Here is a 25,485-nt window from a genome sequence, read left to right on the forward strand (position 1 = left end):
CTTTTCTTAAAAATAATTATTATCATCTTGATAGAAACGTTCTTTGTTTTAAAATTATATCCTTCCTAATTTTCTTCTGTATGAAATTACCCTTATTTATGAAATAATGACAGATAATNTTTCAGCAGTAATACAATCTTAAACAAAAAAAAAAAATTGCCTACAACATTGATTTATATGTTTTCACCAATTCTTTTATGTGTTATTTCAATTTCTTAAATATTCTTAACTACAGTAGAAATTTGTTAATTTAGCACACAATAATCTGGAATATCTAATAATTTGACATTCTCTGAAAAATTATTGAAAACTTACAAATACATTTCTCATATTTAGAGCATGCATAGTTTTTGTGAATCATATGTATTCAATACATGCCTGGAAAATAAATATAATATATGCAATTTTAATTTCAACTTTTTTGAAGAAAAGCTTTTTAAACTCAATTGTTTACTTCTATTTATTAGTTTTTATTCAAAATTTGTCTAAGTTTTTTAATTTGTTTTAAATCTTACCAACTCATAATTTTACCCACCTATAGATAGTAGAAGTTTAAATTATTTTTTTAGAAAATTATAATTAAAAAAAATTTATTTTATTTTGTTACTTATCTACAATTTTATTTTATAAAGCACTTTTTTTAAACAAATTTTTATAATATATCCAGTTAACTGCCCAATTTTTAATTTCAATTTGTATTCAAAAATCAGCTAATGAAAATAGAAAAAAACTTTTTATAAATATCTGTAAACACATATGTGTGATGTAATTTATAACTATTATTTGGTTTGATAAGATTTGTATAAAAAATACAGACTGAAGAGCCAAATTAAGACCCAAAATGAATATTCACATCCAATAATAAAGTCTGTATCAATAAGAATTCCTTGTGCGATGTAAGTTACTGAAAAAAAAGCCAAAAATTTTAGGCTTAAAAAAATCCACAGAAACTAGCAATGGAAATGATCAATTAAATAATATATGCATATAAATATTTTGAATATTAATTTTATACAATAACATGTTCATTGATTGAAAAACGTACAAAAATATTAATCTTAGCACAGTATAGTCAAGCATTTTATCATCTTCAGACTGATTAAAGAGTGTGCATATACAAATCAGAAGTATACAGCCGCATCCACTGATACAAAATGTACAACAATATTTGCAATGTTTAAATTGCATATAATTTATCAAATTTTGCAAAAGTACAAAAATGTCCAGTAATATGGCATTTTTGATAATCTTGCACAGCTCTGGTTCTACCAATTAATAAACTTCTACTTATTTAACAAATTTTTCAAAAACAAAACAATAGACATTTTAAATAACATAATGTCAAAATTACTTATTAAACTCAGTAATACTGATTATTATTAGATTTTTGTAGTAACTGGATGCTTCAGATTTTTATAACATCATTTACTAAACTATATTTTAAGACCAAACTAAAAATACTTTAATAGGTTTGTTTGCAAAAAAGCATTTTCACAAGATCTACAAATTTTAAATTTCTTATGAATTAATAAACATTTTATAGAGTTACCCATAATCTTTTTTATAATATTTCATTTTAAAATAATGCTATTATCAAACATATTAAAGCATTTTTTTAGGTTTGTTCATAAAAATGAAATAGTTCTGTAGCATATTTCAGAATGTATAAAATTCAAACTAAAAATGCAAAAGATAATACATAAATAATCTATTTTTTAAAAATATATATGTTAAAACATATACAATTTAAATATTTATATAATTTATAAAAATCAAAATGACTGGTTTTTGTATTAAAAATAATTAAATAGTACTAAGCAAATTTAAACAGATCAAGCCAACTTTAGTTATTTGTAAGCAATTGTTGAAACAAAATTTTTTAATTTACAAACTGTCATTATAACAGTTTAAAAATCAAATAATTTCTAATAAACCACTTTTGAGTTTCTGCTTAGCAGTTTTGATTATCATTAACCTTAGCTATGTTTATTAGTGTTTCTTTCTACATCATTCTTTTAAATAAAAATCTCATTTAAAATATAAAAAAATTAGAAAAAAATTTAAGGAATAGATCCAGAAATAGATTATCTATTTCTTTTATAGCAGTTCATAATTTTGTTATAATTAATAATGAGATTTTTTTCAGTTTGACTTTATATAGCAAAGCCAGAAACATCTCAAAGCAATGAACATATCATATATCTTGGCAGATAAGGTGACCATCAGATAAGACAAGGTATAAATTTTTGTCGAAGTTCTATAGTTTTAGCATATATCTGTCCTATAAGACAACCCTCAAACTATCAACAGCCTATGAATTTAGTTTAGATCAGCGATCATCATTTGAATAATAATACTGTATAGCATATATTGAATTACTGTATGTCCTATTTATAATTTTTTGAATGAACAAATTTTATTTTCTTGCATCTGGCAGCACTGGCTTCAAATTGTTGCAAACATTGGCACTGATTTGGCATTCGGGTAATGACCTTGACTATTCACAAAAACGTCATATGCGCTATTCTATTTTGTGCACATATCTTACTCTCTTCTAGTAAAGAATTACGGTTTGTCTGTCTTTTTATAATAATTTTAATTTATATAAATTTCAATCTAATTTTTTTTGTTTCTGTCCTATAAGATGACCCTGGATTTTGGGGGCCTTTTTTTATGATTCAACTATTGTCTTATCTGCCAAGATATACGGTAAATACAAGTTATGTAATTTGAAGATCATAAAATTTTTAATTTCTATAATTTTTTTTAGATTATCCTAGTATGTGAAACCAAACATCTGATTACCTCTATTTAAAATTTAATATCTTTTATTGTTCTAATCAAATTCTTTATTATTTTCTTGTATTATTGAAAAGTATATTTGTAATATACTGTATATATAACTGCAGCAGTTATACTGTATATATAACTGCAGCAGTTATACAGTATATATAACTGTAATGAATTGTCATAATATGACAATATTATGACAATTCATTACATATATTAATAGTAATAAAATGATATCATTTTATTACTATTAATTAGGTTCATTTGTAAAATAGATGCATTTTGTTTTCTGTATTGAAACATGTAGATTGAACATATAACTTATTAATACAGTAACTTATAGTTAATATATTTGAGTATATAAAATATAATTATATATATAAATATATATTAACTATATATATTTCATTAATAATTTGCAAGTTCTTATTTTATGACAGTTACGGCTTTATATCTATTTCAAATCTTATTATGTGGTTTTTTTATTCAATAATAAAAAGCATCATTTACACTTGTAATTATGATCTATTTTACTATCTGTGAATTGAAACAAAATTAGACTTCAAATTTACATAATAAAACAGTTAATGTAAGATAGGAAAGAAGCAAAATATCTAATGTCTAAATTCTAAAAACTCAAGTTTCATTCCATTTTGATTCTCAGAAATTTTCTTTTATGAATGGTCTGATCTGAATGTATTGGGCATCCTTCTTTACTGCCCATTCATCTTACAGGTCTGGCAAATTCTGCAAAAGGCTCTCTTGGTAACCACATTACAGAAAGACTTTAAAAAAATAATACAATATTATATATAAAAGAAAATTTAATTTACATTATTAATCCTCAAATTTTTGTGATAAAATGAAGTTAACAATCTTCACAGAATATCTGAGGAGAGGTTAGGCTTCAATATTTTAATGATATTCTTTCAATTATTCATTTACCTATCAATTTTTTGAATAATTAATTTTATAAATTTATTAATAGTTTTTTTTTCATTTTATACCAATAAAATTCAAATATAGTCAAATGAATATAAATGCCAAAGTGATGTGAATAAATCACTTCAACAAAATAAAATTTTTAAATCATCAAACATGTGGAATTAAATAAAACTGATTAACTAAAATTTTATTCCTCAAATAAAATGGAAGAAGAAACATTTTTGTTCTGGATTCCTACAATTAGTTTTTTCCTTCATCTTTTGACACTAAGAGAATCTATTTTTTATATAATTGCAAATAGAAACTAGGTTTCAAGTGCTACAGAAATTTTCATTTTTTTTTCCTTATAGAGATTATAGCTTATCTTTTTTCTCCCCTCCAAAAGGAATGTGTAGGAACTGCTTGGGAGTTTAAAAGATCAGATTACATATAAGAAAATTTTTAATGCTAAGATCAAAGTAAATATACATAATTTTTTTGTAGACCTTTTTAACTTCCAATTCCGAATATACTAATCCTGCTAATTCAATCCCATACAATAATTAGTTCAGATTAGTAAAAGTTATTTTGCGAGACAGTTCTGATGTTACGAAAAAATATATAAAAAAATTCATAAACACAATTGGAAAAATTTGTGCATAATACCTAAATAGTAATATGATGTTTGGATTTTATTGTTATTTTGTTAGTGAAGAAATCGTTCAGTCAGAATGTATAATTTTTTATGCATTGGTCATTGAATTATTCATTTAGAAATAAAATTGAATAAAATACATATTATGCAAGATGAAATTAAAACTTATTTGTAAATATAATGCTACTGGAGGAAGTAATCAAGGAAAAAAAAAAGCAAAAGGTTATAAAATATTACTGAAAAATAATGTTATTAGTAAAAACTGTTACATTACTTACTTTTTTTACATTTTTTGGTAATTTTCCTGGTGTCGTCGCAGGAAGGATCGCTCTTAGGTTTCAGTTTATCGATGCGGACGCGTTCGTTAGTGATGGCATCGCACTCTTTCCATTCTCCCTTTTCATATTTACAAGCTGAAACAAAATTTTCATCACAATTAATATTGATTCGTTCCCCTTTTGTTTCGCCGCAAGCAGTACAATTACTCTTTCCCGTTTGATAATGCGTCAACGTCAATCTTTACAGGCAACCTTATGCTCGTTTGTTTCAGTCAGATTTACTTCCAAAAAAAAAAATAATAATAATAATAAACCTAGCACGATTTAAAAACTGATCCATAGTTAACCTAGGTTTCACAAAAACACGTTAATAATAGCGATAAATTCACAATTGCATACTGCTAAAATGCAAATTATATCATTGTAAAACAACCTTGTTTTTTTTGTAACGAATAGAAAATAAATAATCCTTAATTCTGATCAGCAGTTTAAATATTAAGCGTTTTTATAATTAAAAGAATGAATGTACGAGTTGTTCAAGAATTAAGAATTATCAATAATCAAATGAAAATCCTGGTTGCTGCTCAAATATGCCCGCAATGGACGAAATTGCAGCTTTCCACGCAGCCATACTTTGTCTCACGTTAACAAATTAATCAGCAATAAAAAAAATAAAAAATAACGATTCGATGCATAAAACGGAGAGTCGGATGCGAACTGAAGTGGGATAAAGAGCAGTAAATGAGAATAGAAAAAAGCTTTTACCTTTCTTGCATTTTCTGGTCAAGGTTCTGGAAGGCTCACAGCTGGAATCTCCTCTCTTTATCGTCAGAGTGCGTTGTTCTGTATTGGTGACAGGGTCACACGGTTCCCACGGTCCTTTTTTATAACGGCAGTCGCCACCTGCAACGAGGTTGTGTTAGAGGATCCGGAGAAGAGTGCAGAAAGCGGATAATCTTACCTTTGATCCGCGAGTTTTTGATGCCTCGGACGGTTCGGTAGATGATGTCCCGGTGTTCTTCTTCAGTCTGGCGACAGGCGACCAAGCCAATAAGCAGGAAGACGCAGACCAAAACGCAGCTCTTCATCTCGCTATGAGAGAGAAAAACAGCGATGAGAGGAGGCGGAAGGCCTCTCGTTGACCTTGGACCTCTCTTCCTCGTTAACGGCACATTACTGCCAATTGAACGACCTTAGCGACGCCAATTCCCGGCTAATAACCCCCAAAAGAGGATTGTCGGCCAGGGCTCTCTCCCGTCCCACTTCCATCGCCTCCTCACCTAAGAGGTATTGGAGTTGTCCCGACCTTGTAGACTCGCCGTTTCCGGACAGTTCCGCAACTAGTACCGGATAGATGAGTATGATTCCGTTAGTTCTACCATGTACCCTTCTGGCAGTTTTCCAAATTCCCTTCCTTTTAATCCGACGTTTCCCAATATTTTATTTTATTTCCCTTTTTTGTGTACTATTAAGCCACGACACTACTCAAGGGTAAAGTTTGCCATATATTACATGGAAAACATTTATCTCTCTCAGCGTAATTCATTTTTCCAGTAAAGTTTGTTTGTCTAGTTATGGCAACGCAACGCCTTCCGGGAGGTCTTTTTAAGGGAAACTGGCCCCTATTTAAGCGTTACAGACATGGAAAAAACCCGGAAAACTCCACGTGGTCAGCCCGTCCGAACGATGATGGCAACTAAATCAGAGCTGTAATATTCGTGTAAAATCGTGCAAAATTATGCATTAAATTCGCCTGTCTGTATATTCCTAATCAATTAACTAATGCCATTTCTGCCGATTAAATATTATCCACATTTCAAATACAGAAATAAGCAATAACGTCGTTTTCTTAATTTGCTACAAAAATCTTCACTAATGAAACTTGATAAGGTATCCATAGCGATAAGCGACACAATTTATTAAATATCTTGATATGATCGCGAGCAAAAGTGAAAGGAAAATGAATTAATAGAATTTTTTAAATGAATTTAAAGGGTTTTTTTCCTATATGCACTACAGTTCTCTTCATATACTTCATATACTTCATATAAAATTAGCAAATCGTTCAATTTAGCCAAATAATTGAAATATAGTGAAATGTTCTCGAAAATAATATTATTTTTAGAATTTCAGAGTCAATATAAATTCCTTTGTTTAATGTATTTTTGCCGAGACCAATATTTACATGAAAACGTATCTGTATTTTTAATGAAAATAAATTCTCCTGTCATATTACATTTGATTTATTTTCGTCTCTTAATAGTTACAGAGTGAGAATAATACGAAAATAAATAAATAAAAATGTAAAAATTCCAATAATGATTACTTTTGTCGATTTATAGGCCTAATTATAGTAATATTGATTTTTAGACTGCATGCACTTCATGATAATTTATTCTGACTTTCAAAGAGCAATAAAGAATAGTACATAATACATTTTTAAAGTATTTCACACAGAAATATACTGTCTATATAAGAATTTTAATTGTTTACTTAATCTAATCTTTAAAATTTATTACAGTATATACTTATAAATTAACTGTGTATTGATAACAAAACAAAAACGTTCTAACGAGGCAATCCCAAAGCTTCATGTGTCTTTAGATTATACGAAGGCATTCGAAAAATCCTTTCACAACGATTTCTGAATTCCACAATTCGAAAAACAGATCAATAAACTTCTCAGAGAAACTATAGGCCCAAATATATATATATATATTGTATTAATATCTTTTGTTTTTTTGCAATTTCACTTGCATACAAAATTCTCTATTTTTGATTCAATTTATTTAAAATTATTGAAATATCAAACTAAAAGAATAATTTAATCGTATTATAATAATAAATAATGTTCGGATCCGATCGATCAATAAAAAAATAAATTTCGAAATTTAGGATAGAATAAAAGTATCGATTATCATTTTTGTCATTGGTTAAATCAATCGGAATATTTTATCGTTGACACCGGCAATGCATTTATGCATTGCCAATTTATGCCAATATAAAAACGGAACGAATGCAAAACTCGATCTGTATGCATTTATATATTAAAATATCGATAGCATCTTTCTGGTAGTCGCAATAGTGAAAATGCAGCTTTACACTTTCGGTCGTGGTAGTGTTGCAGTAAACAGTAGTCATGGCAACGTCAGGACAAAGTTCGCCTTTATTTTCCTGTATGAAACGGATAAAACGATAATGGAAAATAGAAAACGTAGAAACTCGCAACGATAGAAACCCATTCGTATTGAAGTAAATGGAAAAAATTTTTAAGGAATTTCCATTGGTCAACTAAATTTCTTAAAAGAGCTTTCGTACACTGTTCTATTTTTATACGCTAAATAAATTTGTTGTGTCACGGAATACGCGTGCCATTCGGTTTCGATACAATTATCCTTCTTCCCATCGCAAAATAATGTATATTTAATATCTTTATTTATCTGTTTTTACGTTATATATTCGAGTGTATTATTATTTTTTTTACTTTGTAATCGAAATGTAATTAAATTCCGTTATTTTGCATGTACAAAAATTTCTAAAGTTAATTATACGGTTCGTTATCATTCGACGCGATCATCCATCGGTTTAAACGAGACGATGAAGAGTAGAACGAACTTTTCACGGACGAAATCGCGACAAACAACAGAAATTCTTCCGGCTATGTTACTATAGCAACAGAACTTGTTTTCCTCGACGTTTAGAACAGACAAATCGGGTCTTATCTAACCAACGTAAACATTCTAAGCGACGTTCTTCGTAGCTCTTCTTTGTTCTCAGTTTTGAAATATTTCTTCGACAGTAACGAATAACTCAATGCCCGTTAAGCTAAAATAGGGAAAACAAAATTTTCAGAATAGAGAATGATTGTCGATAGAAATCAAAATAATTTCTAACTCCGCAGGCAGACACGACTCTAATTAACGAGGTCGACATTATTATTCCCGCTTTTCATCGCTAATTATAGAACGGAGAATTATAGAACGTTGTTATAATTTGAAGATTTCTCATCTTCAAATTATAACAACGTTTAGCCTACTAATTGCAGACAGATGCCATTTCTTCTAATTACCTAATTACTACGGTTTCTCTCGTCCCGTAACGTTGCTAAAGTACGAATCGGGCGATTTGCGAGACCTTTAATGTATGTCGAAATAGATTAAAATGTCACACGCTCCGTATCTCAGACGTATTTGAAGCTTACGAGGCAAAATTCCTTACCTTAGCATTTCTTCTCCAACTTTTTTCTCTTCAATGGGTGAATCTATATATATATGAACTATCTATGCGGAAAGAATTTTTTCCCGGAGATTTAATTATTACCATTAATTAAGGAAAATTGATCATTTCTATGCTGCAACACACGACTGGATACGTGACGGAGCGCTTCAAATAACCAATCGATCGATGGAAATTCGTTCTTTCGTAACTTCTTAGGATGAGATTTAGGCGTCGTTCCGCTGTGTATACACCGGAAACACAAGCATAAAGGTTTCTACAAATCTGTGAGATGAATCGAACAGTTCTCGTCTTCTTATTCCTTCAGACTGCTTCTCTATTATCGTTCTGTATGTAGCTCCTTCCGGAGTCATTGGATTCAATTCTCGCGTTAAAGCAAATAGGAAAGATGGATGAGTCTGAGTTAAGGATTAAAAATATCCACTTTTACCACGAAAAACAGAGCGATGATGGAAATTGATGGTTTTTTTTTTTTTTTCTTAAACAGCGATAAGCGGCAACTGCGCGTGAGTACGCGAGTACACGCGACGGTTGCCGCGCCGATGACGATGACGTGTTTCCTGTATATATAGAGGCGATTCTCTAGATAACAAAGGATTTTTCGATCTCGCACCGGAAAAGGATAATTTTTGTGCGAACGGAAGGTCTCCCTGGCCGAATTTCTTGATGCATAAATCGCGTTTTCTGACAACAGTTAGTTTCTTTCTCGGAATTGTCAAATGGAAAAGAACCGTTACTTCTAGCAACGCGACTCTTCGATTCGACTGGAAGAAGAAAAATCATCAGGCGCGTCTTTCTTTGTCATAGAATAGCCCGGTTAATCGAATTCTCGAAGGGGACGGACGAAGAAATTGGGTCTGGCGCATTCGAGCGATCGATCGATGCCGTCCCCTCTCTCCGACGACATTTTTACGACTCGGACAAGAATTTTACGAGCGCGGGGCGACTCGCGCCCTTTTTCGGCCCCGGTGGATCGATACCCGCACCCGCGGACCGAGAGCGACGGCCACTTACCTCCCGCGCTAGACAAAGGGACTGCTACAAACCGGCCCGATCTGGATCTGCCTCGGTCTGGCATTCGCCCTACTCTCGACCCCGGCCCGGGAAATTCCCCTCTCGGATTCGATTTTCTCGCTTCTCACAGAAGATCCATTATCCCTGGGCCTGGGACTAAACACCTCCCCCTTTCTCCCGCCGCAGCCTCTACGGCGCTCCGTCTTCGGTCCTCCAAGGAAATTTCCCCTCCGGTAGGGAAAATCCCTCCCTTGGCCGGATGGCCGTTTCCAAATCCCGACGGAAGAAAAACGAAATACGAAGATTATAATCGTAATTTCGAATTTTTGAAATAAGATTTATGTCGGAACATTTTTGGTTAATTTCTTGTAATGTGTTTGGTTAATGTGTCTGCCATTAAATCGGGCGACGATGCGTTAATGTTTGTGCGATTCACGCATTCGGACGAGAACGAAGTGATTTCGATCCGACAGATGTCAACGAACGATCGTCTTCCAAAATGACGTCGACTTTCCGGGAAGGGAAATTTTCGTGCGAGAGAAAGTGGCATCGATCATTCTTTATTCGGAAAAAGACGAACAATTTTCGCTTTATCCGAATTACGCTTTTTAGTAAGAAAACAAATACTGTATATAAAATTGGGAAAATTTTATTTCTTAATCATCTGCTTGTGCCTCATCGGAACTCAATTCGGAAAGTGAATCGTCAGTCGGACTACAACTGTAGCAACGCTCCTGTTAAAGAAAAGAAAAAAACTTGTTGAAACGCGTCACTTGTAATCCGCATCCTCTTCGTAATCACTAGATTTAGTCTAATGGTTAAGCTACATTAAAGAACAAAGATTTTTAAAATGCACGTAATTAAATTTGCTTAGTCGATCGAAGTTTCTCTAACAAGACAGTAGAAAAATACAATGTTTACTCCAAAGTCTTTCCAGCAATTGTTGCAGTAGCACAATCCACACGGGTCGGGACAGATGTAATGTTGGGGAGTCTCCCGTTCCTGGCAGATAATACAGCTCATCAATCCAATTTTCAGATATTTCAGCCAACCGAACGTTTTTGGATAGTCTTGAACTAAGATCTGTGTAACGCTTCTGTCCAACTGCCAGAAAAAAAAAATTAAATTAACCATTTGTGTTATTCGAAATATTATTTCATTTTCAATTAAATTTACCATAAATCCTTCGTCTCTGATCATCTTTCTTAGTCTATGTCGCATCCAACGAAGATAGTTTTTCCTTTTTTTCAACTGTTCATTATACACATAGATGATCCTTTTTTTCTGTCGCTACAGAATAGAAAATTTTAAACAAGGAGGGAAAAAATAATAATCAAAATTGGATCCGTATCTCACCTTTGGATAAAAAATGCTGCAGACGTAACTTCTAAGTCTCAATCCGTAAGCTTGAGTGCAGATCAGGATCCAAACAATGCCGTAAATAATCCATATTGTGGTGATACGTTGGGAATTTACAGCCCGAGGATAGGGGAGGCAATCTGTCGAAGTGAATGATAAATATTTCGAAAAAATACTTTTAAAAATGTTCACTTACCCATAGTTGTGGTAATCTTATCTAGACTATGTTTCACTTTAAAGCTATTCACTATGGAACGAACAATTTTGGCCACAAATCCTTCTCCCTCAATGTCCAACTGAATATGATGAATACCTAGGAAAAAAAATCAAAGAATTTGAGAAATGATTCTCATTATTCCCATTCTTCAAAAAACAAAGTTTTTTTTTACCTTTTTGTCTATATTGGACCTGGGAAGAACGTCTCAGAACCATCAGTAATTCGTAAAAAACGCGATCGAAACCGACGAGAACTGCAACAAATATCATCTGAAAGAACAGGAGCACCGTCCCAGTCATCTATCAAACAAAAATTTTAATCATTTTACTGGAATTGAAATGTATTTCCCTGCCAACGGGTTATTTATTTTGCGTTTTTACTATGAGAGAAATATATCTCAACTTTTATTAAATAATGAACTTAGAAAAAGTGTTAAATAAACCAACTGCATATCTGGATTCTTGAAAATGGTGGCAAATTAATACAAAATATGGACCAAATTGGGTCATCGAACCCTATTTCGAGTTACTTGATATCGATAATTCGAGTTGTGACAATGTATAAAATCTCATATTTCCTAATTTATTTCAAGAAAATAATTACTTACAATGCGAAGGGTATTAATTTCTGTAGGTTATTGATTGTTATAATTTTATATTGTATTCTGTATTCAAAATATATTTTCTTTTCTTAAAAATAATTATTATCATCTTGATAGAAACGTTCTTTGTTTTAAAATTATATCCTTCCTAATTTTCTTCTGTATGAAATTACCCTTATTTATGAAATAATGACAGATAATAGTAGTTGTTTTATACAACGCGTATAATATTATGTATAATGTGTATAAATAAAAAGTTGGAAGCTAATTGCCATTTCGCAATCAATTTCTATTTTGTCGGTTCTTGATGCCTAAAAGTCTGGGAATCTTCCTAGATTACCAGTAAAAAATTGCCTTTTATACCTATTCTGGCATAAAATTTCCTAAATTATCTATGTTGTTGCGTATTTTTATATCTAGTTGTGCTATTTATATATTATAATAAAGACAAACGTCTTTATTGTTACGTCAGTTTTGAATACCTTAAGATAGAATATATTTATAAAACATTATTTTGAGCTAAATCAGTTTATAATACTTCAATTATTTTATTATATAGATAAAGTTAGGAATAAAAATAACATGAATTTCTATGACTCAGATGTGACTCAGATGCATAATTTTCACGAAATACGGAAGGAGGGGTGGAACAATTGTGAATCTGAGAAATACAGATGTTTGATGTTCATTATTATTATTATCTTTTATTATTTCGTATACTTTATTTGTAATTTAATTTAAGAATAAAAATAAATGTTTTTTCATTAATAACAACTATATACATATTTTTGCACCTTCCTCTGTACGGTACATTAATGTTAAGAAAAAACAATAAAATTTGATTATTTTCAACTAAATGATTATCTTATATAAATATTTATTTCTTCAACTTGAGCACATTTAATTAAAAAAATAAGCAAATATTTATTGCAAATGTCTGTATTTGTAAACGCTCCTGTATATAATACGAAACGGAAGTTGATTTCTCTGTGAGGTACAATTAGCTCCATCTAGTAACTAACTGACGTAATATAATAGAGACGACTTACGTACAAGTGTTAAAGAGCTAAAGTAAATATTAATAAAATAGAATGTCTGTGTATACACTTCTGAACCCTTTGACTGATCTGCACCAATTTTTTCATACTTATAATCTAGAACCCTGTAGAAAATACAGACTACCATAAAATCTGGGCACTCTACTCCAGTAGCAAGTTAAAGCTTCATGGATCCTAGTAAATTTGAATTAGGGGGTCCATTACAGTGTTGATTTCAGTCATTTTTCTTATTAAATATAATAATAAATAAACAAATACCGTATTTGCTCGCATATAAGACGAGGTTTTTATTCATTTATCACAGATTCAAATTCCTAGGTCTCCTATATGCACGAGCGAGATTCTTTGCGTTTCTGCAAATAATTTTTGTGAACCGTGTATTAGCTTTTTTTTTTTTTTACCCTCTTGTATTTAAAAAGATAAATAGTTTTTGGATCGTTCTTATATATTGTCAGGATTAAAAATGAATAGCAATAGGAAAAGCAAAGCTTTTGAATTGAATTCCAGATTGAAATTCCAAAATCACACGGGAGCCCGGTATAAGTTTTAATCCATCCCACGTAAAAACAGATGATTATTTGGAAATCAGAATTCGGGAAAACTCGTAAGTGTAATCGACGGAGAGTGGATTCGACTGTTAAGAATTACCAAAAAAGGTTCCTGATTTTCCAGCTTTACATGAACAAATTATGTTGTCGATTTTACAAGATTTTTCCTTAAAGTTTAAAATGCCAATAATTTTTGCGGGACAGTGGGTGCATTTACCTGTATTTCATATTTTACTTGTGATTAAAGGAAATAAAATTAGAATCGTATTAATAAATCTAATTTTCTATATTTTGATCTTTAAAGTCACACCTCGTCCTATATGCGACATCGTCTTATATTTATATATAGGCCTATAATATATTTCAAAAAGGGGGCCAAAAATAAAATTTTGCACAGGGCACTTGTGGCATTATGTATTGGTAGTCAATAGCGTTAGCAGTAGTGCCCAGCCTGATTCCCTTACCTTGTAAATAATTAAATGAAAAAAAAAAAAAATCATATAAGTATAGGAAAAATATTTGAATATGACATACGCACATACAGTATTCTGGTTTACTCTTTATCTACAGCACTAGTAACCACTAGTGCTGTAGATGGTTACATCCACAATGGTATAGGGGTGAATATAAGTTTGAAGTTCTAATTTAAACCTTCCTCTTCAATATCGGTTCTAGTTACCCTACAGTTGGTAGCTGAACAGACGAGAGTAAAAAAAAAAAAAAAAATTCCATAAAAATATTTCAAATATGTTTCGAAGAAACTTCGAAAAATGTTATTTTTTAAATTTAAATTTGGTTTTTGAAATCGTTTTTTGTGGAATATAACACTGAGTATCATGAGCATCCGCAGAAAATTTTTCAGGGACTGGGTAAAATTTGGAGACAATTAAATCAATAAATTTTTATTTAATTGTTTAATTTTGGGGGGTTCCCACAAGTAGATTATAAAATACAGCATCGCATCAACACAAAAAATGGACAAAGAGTCGCATATTGAGGGTTTAAGGTTATATATCTTTCGTTATATAAGATTATATATTTGCCAATCCGAAATTATAAAACGAATTAATCAGAAGAAACAAAGTACTCACGAATCGTTTTCTCTCGTGTTTTGAAAATCCCAGACTAGAAGAAACTACAAAGGACTTTTTCTCCGTCTTTATCAGAGGCAAAAGAGAAGATTTACCCTATAAAGGAAAACAAAGGTTTCTTTATACATAAGTACTGTATATAGACTATATACTTAAAACAAGGAGAGAAATACGAACATACCAGTCGTTTTCTCCTTTGGTCGATGCGTCGAAAATACTTAGTGATGTAGATGTTATCGTGTTTAATATCTTTCAAGTACTTGTCGTTATAACTCTTCGCTCTGTATCAAAAACATTAAATTTCTAGATTATTGGTAATGGATACTATGTGTGTGAATATTTCCAGTGAGACAAAAGCAGTGTTTCGTAAAGCTGGTGCTAAACTTGCAATTATCTCAGAAGGGTTAACAAAAAAGCTGCAACTTTTGAGTTTGCCAGTTCGTTAATAACGTCTTCAAAACAAAAATTCGAGAACATCGGGAAAGCTAGATGCAAGCTGACATCCATAGCTAAATTGCGACTTGGAAAAATGCGTCGTGCTACGTACAGCGACGTTGCACACTTATACACTTACACTTACACAGACAGCAACATGGATTGCTGTTTTTTCGATAATCATTGTTCACTGTATTCAGAAAGCTGAAATCAACATCGTTCTGAAGTTGAACAAGTGAAGGAATGTGATGGCACGAAGGAGATAAAGAGAGAATACGAATCTGCTGGCGAAGCTGAAACCACACCAGCTGAATCGATAGAGTTATTTTGTTCTGACGTAGATTCAAACTTTATACTTAGTTAAAGTTTATTTTTAACTAGCTGCGTGTGCCTGACGTTGCTCGGGCTTTTAGGGATGAGGAATAGGTGAGGTTGAGTTGTGAGAGGGTGATGAAAACAATAGTCGTAGTAAGTAAAATGTACATTTATTCATTTATTGATATGTGTATTTACAATAATGAAACTGTAAAACACAAAAATTGCTCGGGATTAAGTAAAGAGGAGTGGCTTTAGGGGTGCTTGAATGGCTTTAGGGGACCCTCACAATATTCATGTCAGTCTTCCCATGAAAAATTTTCTGGGATTTTCTACCTATCCGGATGCAATCCCAGGTCTCTCACAGAGGTAGGCTGACACCTTAACCATTTGGCTATCCGACCATCCATTAAGAATTTATCAGCAACTAAAAGTTGGTTGGCTTATCTGTCGATCAGTTTACAACAATGATCTATTTTTATCCATTCAAAAATAACGGTATCGTATTCAATAAGCATTTTATCGAAAGCTATATTTGGATAACGGAAAAAATTTATTTGTTATCAAAATTTAATATTATTGAAAAATTTATATAAAAAATGAAACTATTTAATAATATCCTTGATATATGAATGTATAGGTTAAGGCAGCACGGGAACAATCTACAAGAAACGTACCGGTATATTTGAACATGTGGATGAAAAAGCGACAGTTTTATTATTCACACTTTCAGGTATACATACCGGTACGTGTGTAGTTGGCTTAAGACACACGAAGAAAACCAGGATAACTCTATGCGGTCAGCCTTTTATCAGATGCAACTGCGAAGATCTGTTTGAAATCCATGAACAACTGGTTTCACCAGAGAAACTCGAAGTCTAGGTCTAGTAGAGCTTTTGGATAACGCTAATCAGACGATGGATGGTCGAGACGGTTAAAACTTTTCGACGGAACGACATCCGTCTCAAAAAAATCAACTAATCGTTGAAGTTATATGTAAAAACGCCACAATGAGAGTTGTTTTATATTTACTTGGTTTAGAATGTCAAGTCATCTAGTAACTATAATATATAGTGAATTAATTAACTCGAATGAATCTGTGAGGTAAAAAAATTTGGACTTGAAGTTAAAAGTTTCTAGTCACGGATGTTCGGCTAAAAATTAAGATTTTGTGCATTGTTTATCGGTGACCCATAATAAACTATCAATACGGTATTCCCGCGGGTCTTATTATTTAGAATCGTTGTGTTGATGCAAACCTCTGTGTGTTATCTAGAAACTAGAAAACGCTTAACCGAATGGTTAAATAAACTACAGAGAAATGCTTTCCCAAACAGTTGATCCGTTCACTCCTCGGTGTTTAGTAAGGACTTTTTTACATTGCGATATTTCGCATCTAGAATCGACTTGCTGTTTATTTTTCATCACAAACGTACAATTCTTTACGACTGTTATATTTTTGAAATTTTGCTACAAGGTTAAAATTTTTATATGGAATCGGACTATAATTGTTTTTTAAAAATTAATATATCAAAAATCTATTTATTTATTACGTCATCTAGTTGGAAAATTCCATCAGTAATCAAATTTTAAAAAAGTCCAAAAAAAAGGCTTGAATGCCAGTTACATTATCTAAGTAAGAGGTGACTAACCTTTTTGAGCCAATAGTAAGCATACTTAGCTTTAAAAATGTTTATGCGTGTCAAAGTTTTAGACTTCAAATAACGATATTTAAATAAATTAAACGAATATGCTTTAATTAAAATAAATGTAAAAAGCTGATTGAAAAAAGGATGATCGGATGATAAACCGAAAGGATGATTGAAAAAGACAGATGATAAATTGAAATTGTATGATAAGTTACGTGCCAGATGATTTCTCCTTACGTACCACTTTGGGTACGCGTGCCATAGGTTCGCCACCCCTAATCTAGGTCATCCAAGCTGCCGAAGCCACTACTACCCACTCACGATCCAGCGTCCCGCTGCTTTGCGGATCACGCGTGCGTACAGAACTGTGTCAACGGACGCGGCCCTGGTCTTGGCTGGGCTGCTCCCTTTGCCTCTGGTTGTCAGCCAAGAGGCAGCCTTCTACAGAACAACGGTGGAAGGTTGAGAGGCCATGCATTGTAATCAGAAGTACCCGATCAGACTTAGGCGTCAGACAGACGTACTAAAGATCCATCCTGCCCTTAGGATTGGACTTGATTGGGAAGTCGGTGAACCGACTGGTACTGGTGTTGAGATATACACCGATGGCTCAAAGGACGGCAGCTTAGTAGGCGCCGCATACTGCGTCTTTTCCGACGGAGTTGAAGTGTACAGCAGAACTGTCAGACTGAACGAGAAGGCGTCCGTGTTCCAGGCAGAACTGGTGGCCCTGGAGGGGGCGTCCCAGTGGATCCTGCTACATCCGGGTCCAGAGCCGGTCACGGTTTACTCAGATAGCCAGTCGTCGTTACAGGCTTTAAGCGACGGGTACCATCGTGACCCATTGGTACACGAGATCAGAGGTAGGGTACTGAGGGCGAGGCACGAGCGACACGTTGCCCTGCGGTGGGTAAGAGGCCACACCGGTGTCCTGGGCAACGAACGGGCCGATCAGCTGGCAAAGGCGGGAGCCAGTGGCCCATTTGTTACGAGGACGGTAGATCCCTCGACTACATACATAAAAGGTACTTTACTGCAGAGATCGATGATAAGCTGGCGAGAGCGCTGGACTCTATGTACAGTAGGTAGGCCAACCTACGCCTTCGTGCCTGTAGTTGGCCTCACTCCGATAAGTTGTTGCTCGTTGTCGACTCACGGGAGGTTCCCCCACTTCAAGTCCAAGTTTGGACAAGGAGATGGTAGTTGCCCCTGTGGTAGTCCTCGCGGCGACGCGAGGCATTACGTACTTGACTGTCCCTTAACAAGGGACTTCCGCCTAGGAACGGACCAAGTTGACTGGTCTAAGCCCCCTGAACAAGTACTTCGAACGCTAGCAGCTAGTAAAGGAAACCTAAAGAAACTAAAGGAATTGATGGGAAAAATCATAGATCTCTTTGATCTATAGATTCAGTAAGTGCTAGTCTGGGCCCCCTCTTTCAGGGACGAGGGCCCCGCTGTCCGTATACCTATTATAAGGGTATAAGTCTGTGACATTTGTACAAGTATGAGCTGGATAAGGTTTAGTATTGTGGACCATAAGTGCAGTACAGGCTGCACAAGCAAAATTTATGCCAAGTTAGTGAGCTGGGCCGGGGTGCGGACGGGAGTCCGAATGATGCATCATAGGGCCCAGCTATGACGTCCCTGTCTACCGCGTCAGGTACCGACCAGTCGATGAACAAGGCATAGTCTCTTTTAACCCTGTAGTGCCAATAGGCGGGGCAGGGCAAAGAGTTCCTTATGAGACTACTACTCACCCGCCGTCACGTAACGCGACGTTCAAAAACTTTCTATAAACCACGCCAGAACCATATAATGGCGCTTTATAGAAAGTTTTTGGAATTGTTTATTCCACATATAAACGTTAATTTTCATAAAATGGTTAACATAATAACCATCATAATTTTCATCAAACTGTTTAACTCGAATAGGGTTTTGATACAGTATTTTCATAAACTTCATAAACTCTCCGAAGTTAAAATTTCGTAGAGTTTATGATGTTTATGAAAATACTGTATCAAAACCCTATTCGAGTTAAACAGTTCGACGAATTCGAGTTAACCAGTTTGATTTAACATGTAAATCCCTATCTTAGATGATCGAGGAAAGATTACTTTAAGTTATCGTAGTTCGAGTTAATCAGATTCCACTGTATTACATGGAAAAAAGAAAGAAGAAAAAAAAAACAGAGAATTTTAATAAAAATGAAGAGCAAAGATTTTAACGAATATTAATTGAGGAAGTAAAACCTATGTGACAGTGTATCAGACTTTTTCACTTTTATTCACTTAAAATGTTCTTAAAATTCTGAAATCCTTTTACTTTCCCGAATGGTCACATGGAGTTTCCGGGTCTTCTTTACGTTAGTAGTTACCATGTAAATAGAGGCCAGTTTTTCATAAAAGACTTCCGGTGAGGCATTTTTCCTTTGGCAGATCGCCCATACGTCGCGTTGCCTTTTAGGAATAAAATCAATGAAAAATTATTCCCCAAGACTTTTACATTTATGGTCTCGGGACCTTGAAACGTCGGGAAATGCAAAAAAAATTAGGTTTTTTTTCTGTTTATGTGGATGTGTTTATATGTGCTCTTGTGGGTTTGTATAGGAGCACATTTTTGTACACCAATTTTGAAGCTTAGTAACTCCTGTGCCTTTTGTCAAAAATTTTTTGAAAGTTTGCAGTGAGATTTGTTTATTAGGCCTTTGATGCTATTAAATTTTGGTGGTTAAAGGTCCAGAGTGTGTTAAGATAGAGGAGGGCCAGGTGTCATATCTCGAGTGGGATCGGACTGAACAAAAATTTTACTCATTAGTATTTACAATTTATTTATTTTTTTTAAAACTCAATCTTACCGTTAAACTTTTGCGATTTTTTAATAATTAAAAAATACAAGCCTAATAACTTTTTAAATAATATTGCTTAACAGATGGCGCCAAAAACAATATTTTTGTCGCGAAACTTAAGCAACTCGTTGTTGGCCTTTCTTTAAATGTGTTAAAAAGCAAAGGAAAAAGCGTAGAAAATTCTTTTCTTCCAGTTTCCGAGAGAAATAAATAGGAAAAAAATAAACAATCAAAATTAGTTTTTGAAGTAAAAACTGATTTTGATTGTTTTGATAAATTTGATTGTTTTGACTCTTCTGATAAACTCTTGAACTGAGGAAAAATTATCTTAATTTTCTAAATACCAAGAATTCATAGAAAATTATTATTATGATTAGGGTTGGAAAAGTAATAAAATAAATCAAAAGAAAACATCACATCACAATTTTTCCTACATTATGTAAAAAAAAAAACATGTTTTCACAATAAAATTATCTTTTCCGTAATTGGAAATAATTATCTCAGCTCAGAATACAGAATCATAATTAACCCGGAGACTGTATCGAATCCACATAAGCCTACTCTATCGAATCCGCATAGGCCTACTGTATCGAATCCTCATTACCTTGAATGTTTATTTCTTCGAAATTACGGTAATAAGAAAGGAAAAAAAAAAAAGCTAAACTTGCCTGAGAAAGACAAAGAGAAACACAAAAGCCAAGAAGCGCTTGATAACAATGATCACTAAATTAGCCAGTTTTTTCTTCGTAGTAAAGCGCTCGGCCAAAGCTTCAGTTATGTCTTCGGGAGTGGCTTGATGCACTTTCTCTTTCGGGAGATTCATCTATCAAAATAAATCATCAGTTCAAATAGAAAGGAAAAGAGTTAATATCCTTGTACAGTACCTTATATTGCAAATTAAATATGAAATTTTCATGCATTTCTTGGTCTACCATCGCCAATGACTCGTAACCCCCTCCGAAATTTTTATTGATATTTTTTTCGGATCGACAACCATCTTCACCTTTCTTAGCTATTTTAAACGCAAAAAAATATTGAAGATCACAAAACATATCAAAGAGATATATGTATTGTTTATTCTCATTACCTTCTATTAAATCGCAAGCATTATGCATGAGTAAGGGAGCACAAACAAGCCAGCCAACTAAAAATACTCTTGATAAGCATTTAGCATGCGTATCCCGAAGAGTGTTTCGACAATTTTCAACAGCCTTAGTAAAAAGATCTAAAAGAGAGAGTATTTCACAATACATATTGTTTATGTACATTGAAAAATTACCAATTAAAAAACAATTATATATAACAAACATTCGCAACGATATTCAAGTTTTTTCCTATAATTCAACTCCTTCTTCATTCCAATTCCACTTTGATTACGCTTTCTGAATCTTTCTTCTATTGTTTGAACACGATTTTCATTTATTTGCTTATCAAGGTTTTCTATCTCTCTGATATTCTCAGTCACTTCCTCTTTTCCTTCTACCTGTCAACAAGGGAATCCTTTTCATGTTAATCAAATAAATGTGAAAAAATTTAATATTTTCAAAAAGACTACTATTAGTTACCTCATTCTGTATGGGGAAGTAACTATCGACGACTCTTTGCACTTCTTTTTGTAAAACATTGCCCCCATTCTAAATTGAAAAGTAAAATTAGCTCAATTACCGATCTAAATTTTTGTCACTGAAAGTTGTTCTCTCACATTGAATTCGTTTGCCATTTGTTTGATAGGACGAAACATCAAGCGAGATCTCTCAATCGAATGGTTAAAAGCAAGAGAAGTGATGCACCCCATAACTCGAACAGATTCGTTAGTATTGTACAACACGTTATCGAAAGGACCTGAAAACGAATTAAATTGATTGTATGCAAAATATTCTTCTGCATTAGAGAAAACAATGCAGTCTTACCATCAATGACATGAGTGATAGCTAAACTGACCAAATAAGCTCTACCACTTTTTCCAAAAATAGTAGGTAATACCAACCAACACATACATCGAATTTGTACCGACAGGGCGTAACCCAGTGTTAAACAGAAGCCTAAAGTGAGCGACAAAACTTGCATGACAAATTCTTCCAACTCTAAGTATTGGATTATACCGTAATGCAATCCTTAAATAAAAAGTAATTTATTATCTTATCTGAAATGAAAACTATTCGAATTTTTACTTACCCAAAGCGAATAAAACTCCGATGGGAAAGTGAAAAGCAGTCTTGACCACTCTGTGTTCATATGTTTTGCTGCAAAATACGTCTCGTATCGCCTGTATAAACAAGCAATGACCTGAAAAAATTTACATCCCATCATCTCATGATGAAAAAACACCAAATAACAAAATCTGACAGATGCTAAGAGTATAATGGAAAAAATTCACTTACGTCTCTTTTTCGTTATTTCTTTAATTTTAATTATTTTCTCGATTATTTTGTCTTTAGCCATTATAATTTCTAAATTTCTTAACTATTAACAATTCTAATTTCTAAATGTCTAAAAAACGCAATAATGCAATTATTACGTTCGGTAATTTTGTTTGTTTAAATTGTTTCTGTTCTAGCCGAAATCCATTTTGAAGAAATATAAATATATTCAATATATTTAGTTTTTACAATATATATGGCCTTATATCACATTTTATTATATTAATTTCTACAAAAGCGCCCTTAAAAATATTTCATTAAAAAATATAGGCCTTTCTATTTTATTCTACTTAATTTTAACAATTCGAAAATAATTTTTAAAAAAAGAAAAATAAAGAAAAAATAAAACTTTAGTTTCCTATAATATTATAAACTGGACTGAAAATCAAGCAATGTTTGAAACATGAGCGAAAAAGACTTATCCAGGAAGCATAGAGACATTAGTACCGGTGCCGCATAACACAATGAAACAAATTGCAAGGTCATAAAAACTTCTTTCGAAAATGTAGGCGTTCTTTATGTATTTCGACCTCCTGAATTCGAAAATGGTACTCAAAACATCGTACCACCCACAGTTTTTGCACAAATCGCATATTTTGCGATAATGATAATATACACGAAAACACCACATGAAGCTCAGAAGCGCAACATCGTTTTCAACATTAAGGCACTTCTTACTACCATTCATCATGAGGATCGCAATTGGATGGTGTGTGGTGATTTCAAAGTGTTGAGTATGCTTCTAGGACAACAATCAGGATATACCAAGTTTCCCTGTTTCATCTGTGAATGGGACAGTCGAGCTCGTGACAAACATTGGGAGCAAAAACAGTGGCCTCGAAGGTTGGAATTGGTTCCGGGGGACAAAAATATTAAGTGTGACCCTCTAGTGGAGAGACAGAATACTCTTACCACCTCTGCACAACAAATTGGGCATAATGAAGCAGTTTGTCAAAGCATTAAATAAGTGTGGCAACTGTTTCAAATATCTATGTTACAAGTTCCCCAACCTGTCAGATGCTAAGTTGAAAGAGGGCGTGTTCACTGGTCCCAATATTCAGAAAGTCATGCTAGATGAAGATTTCCTTCATTCAATGAATGCTGTGGAGCAAGAAGCCTGAACTGCCTTTAAGTGTGTGGTTCAAAACTTCCCGGGAAACAATTGTAGCCCAGAATATATCGACATAGTTGAGAACATGGTGACGAAATTCAAAATGCTGGGATGCTCAATGAGTTTGAAGTTACATTTTTTAATTAAATTTCTTATGACTGCTGTTTATATATAAATATTATAAAGTCTCTGTAAATCCGCACGAAAAATATATAAATTTTAGGTTTAGCGGTAGACCAACACACAGCAGATACCCGTACATAGGGTATTTGTACTTTGTACTAAATAAATAAATAAATAAATAAACTTTAAAAGTATGATTCATTAAAGATGGCCGACGATAATTTACATAGTAAAAAACATGTTAAAGAACGTAAAAAATTTTTCTTTGCAATCTGTCGTTTCAGTCTTCATTAGATCTTTTATTTGATGCTACACCTCTGGAAAAAAAATTGTAAATTGATTAAAATTGGTGACTGTGAAACAACGGATTGTGAAGACAAAATTTTTTGTATTATTCAATATATTGTTTACTATTTAAAAAATGCATCAAATTTTATTTTCGAGTCGAATTTTATTTAATTCATAAGTGTAGAAGTATAATTTTTTATAAATAATACTTCCTTATTAATTAATATAACGAAATTATTCTTTTGATCTCAAATATAGTTATCATGCAGAAAATTAATGCATTAAATTTCTATATGGTAGTCTACTGTTAAAATAACTAATAGCTTTAATAAGAAAATGAGAATGTTTTATGGAGATCAAATTATACATATTTGAAATTGTTCAAAATAAAATATAGTTTGATGTATACCTAGTAAAATATCAATTGACATTATTTCACATGATTAAATAATGCAAAATGGTAGGAATACGTAAGGTATGCTACGAGTGAACTTGCAAATAGAATATTTCAAGAAAATTCGTTTATAAATTTATTCAAGTCATGTAATTTTAAATGTTCCTTCCTGACTTTAGAAATATTTCAAATGCTAGCTTTATGTTATTTAACACCCACACATCAATTAGAACCGACAGAAATAAGCTTTTGACTTTAACTGACTTTATATATTAAGCGAAGGCTGCAACACTCCTCTATCCAGATGAGAAACGAGAAATGAGACTTTATATATTTCATTACTTTTATCTACAAAAACAAAACGAAATTTCTCTCAGAAAAATCAATTTTTGTACTAATTAAAGTATAAAAATCAATTTAATTTTCTACTTGATAATTAAATTGATTTTTAATGACGAATAATTCACTTCCACTTACATTGTACAGACAATACAAAAGTAATAATAAATTCGTTCAATGTTATTAAAAAATTACATGTTTGCATGCTTAAAAACTTAAATACTTTATATATAAAATACAAAGTTCAAAATTTGTGATTTATACAAAGTTAATATAGTTTACAAACGTAATTAATCTTTTATTAACATTATTTAATGTGTGAATAAGTGTTTTTAATGTATAGCCTATATGTTGTTTCTTTCGTGTCAACATATTTTCCTTGAATTTCAGCAATAAATTTCATACATTAAATAATATTTTTAAAAAATTAACAAGTTTGTCTGTTCTTTATGTATTTGAGAGGATACGAATAAATTCAACCAAACTTTCGAAAAATCATCCTCACGTCCAGGAGAAAGTCAATAACTACTAGCCTTTACGTCCGAAAAAAGAAAAGAAAATTGAACAAAACGACTGGTAGATAAATCATTCTGTAAGTGAACTCGCATGTTGGTTTTCAGCTCCAGCTTGCGCACGTATCTCTAGAGATATGAAGTTCTCAAACAAGTATTGTTCCCTTTGGAATGACTGACGTATATTGCCATAAACTAAAAACATTGTAGATCATTCTACTTTATAAGATTTTTGATTGTAAATTGTAAAAAATTAAAAAAAAAAGGCAATGTCAAAGGTGCA

At 32.5% G+C, this 25,485-nt stretch overlaps 2 protein-coding genes across 4 annotated transcripts; both read right to left on the minus strand.

The window, feature by feature from the left end:
• Positions 1-4,631: 4,631 nt before the first annotated feature.
• Positions 4,632-10,038, minus strand: LOC111625888. Of its 2 annotated transcripts, none has more exons than XM_023369145.1 (4): positions 9,898-10,038; positions 5,609-5,739; positions 5,413-5,550; positions 4,632-4,782 (listed from the first exon to the last, which is right to left on the minus strand). In XM_023369145.1, exons 2-4 carry the CDS (start codon positions 5,733-5,735, stop codon positions 4,640-4,642), a joined length of 408 nt encoding a protein of 135 aa, XP_023224913.1. In that variant the 5' UTR covers positions 5,736-5,739; positions 9,898-10,038; the 3' UTR covers positions 4,632-4,639. The 2 variants fall into 2 exon arrangements, with proteins under 2 accessions (XP_023224913.1, XP_023224912.1); XM_023369144.1 differs by lacking the exon at positions 9,898-10,038 and adding an exon at positions 8,866-9,049.
• A 140-nt stretch (positions 10,039-10,178) lies between these two features.
• On the minus strand, positions 10,179-22,533 carry LOC111625887 (E3 ubiquitin-protein ligase DCST1-like). 2 transcript variants are annotated; one of them, XM_023369141.1, is made up of 17 exons: positions 22,397-22,533; positions 22,191-22,301; positions 21,926-22,129; positions 21,718-21,857; positions 21,581-21,649; positions 21,324-21,498; positions 21,103-21,240; positions 20,900-21,027; positions 20,684-20,838; positions 14,953-15,052; positions 14,772-14,867; positions 11,646-11,772; positions 11,453-11,569; positions 11,254-11,396; positions 11,074-11,187; positions 10,819-11,001; positions 10,179-10,631 (listed from the first exon to the last, which is right to left on the minus strand). In XM_023369141.1, exons 1-17 carry the CDS (start codon positions 22,455-22,457, stop codon positions 10,554-10,556), a joined length of 2,139 nt encoding a protein of 712 aa, XP_023224909.1. In that variant the 5' UTR covers positions 22,458-22,533; the 3' UTR covers positions 10,179-10,553. The 2 variants fall into 2 exon arrangements, with proteins under 2 accessions (XP_023224909.1, XP_023224911.1); XM_023369143.1 differs by lacking the exon at positions 10,179-10,631 and adding an exon at positions 10,638-10,720.
• Between the last annotated feature and the right edge of the window lie 2,952 nt (positions 22,534-25,485).

This window comes from Centruroides sculpturatus, unplaced genomic scaffold (assembly GCF_000671375.1).
Source record: "Centruroides sculpturatus isolate CEXI.00-Female unplaced genomic scaffold, Cexi_2.0 scaffold333, whole genome shotgun sequence".
NCBI lineage: Eukaryota > Metazoa > Arthropoda > Arachnida > Scorpiones > Buthidae > Centruroides > Centruroides sculpturatus.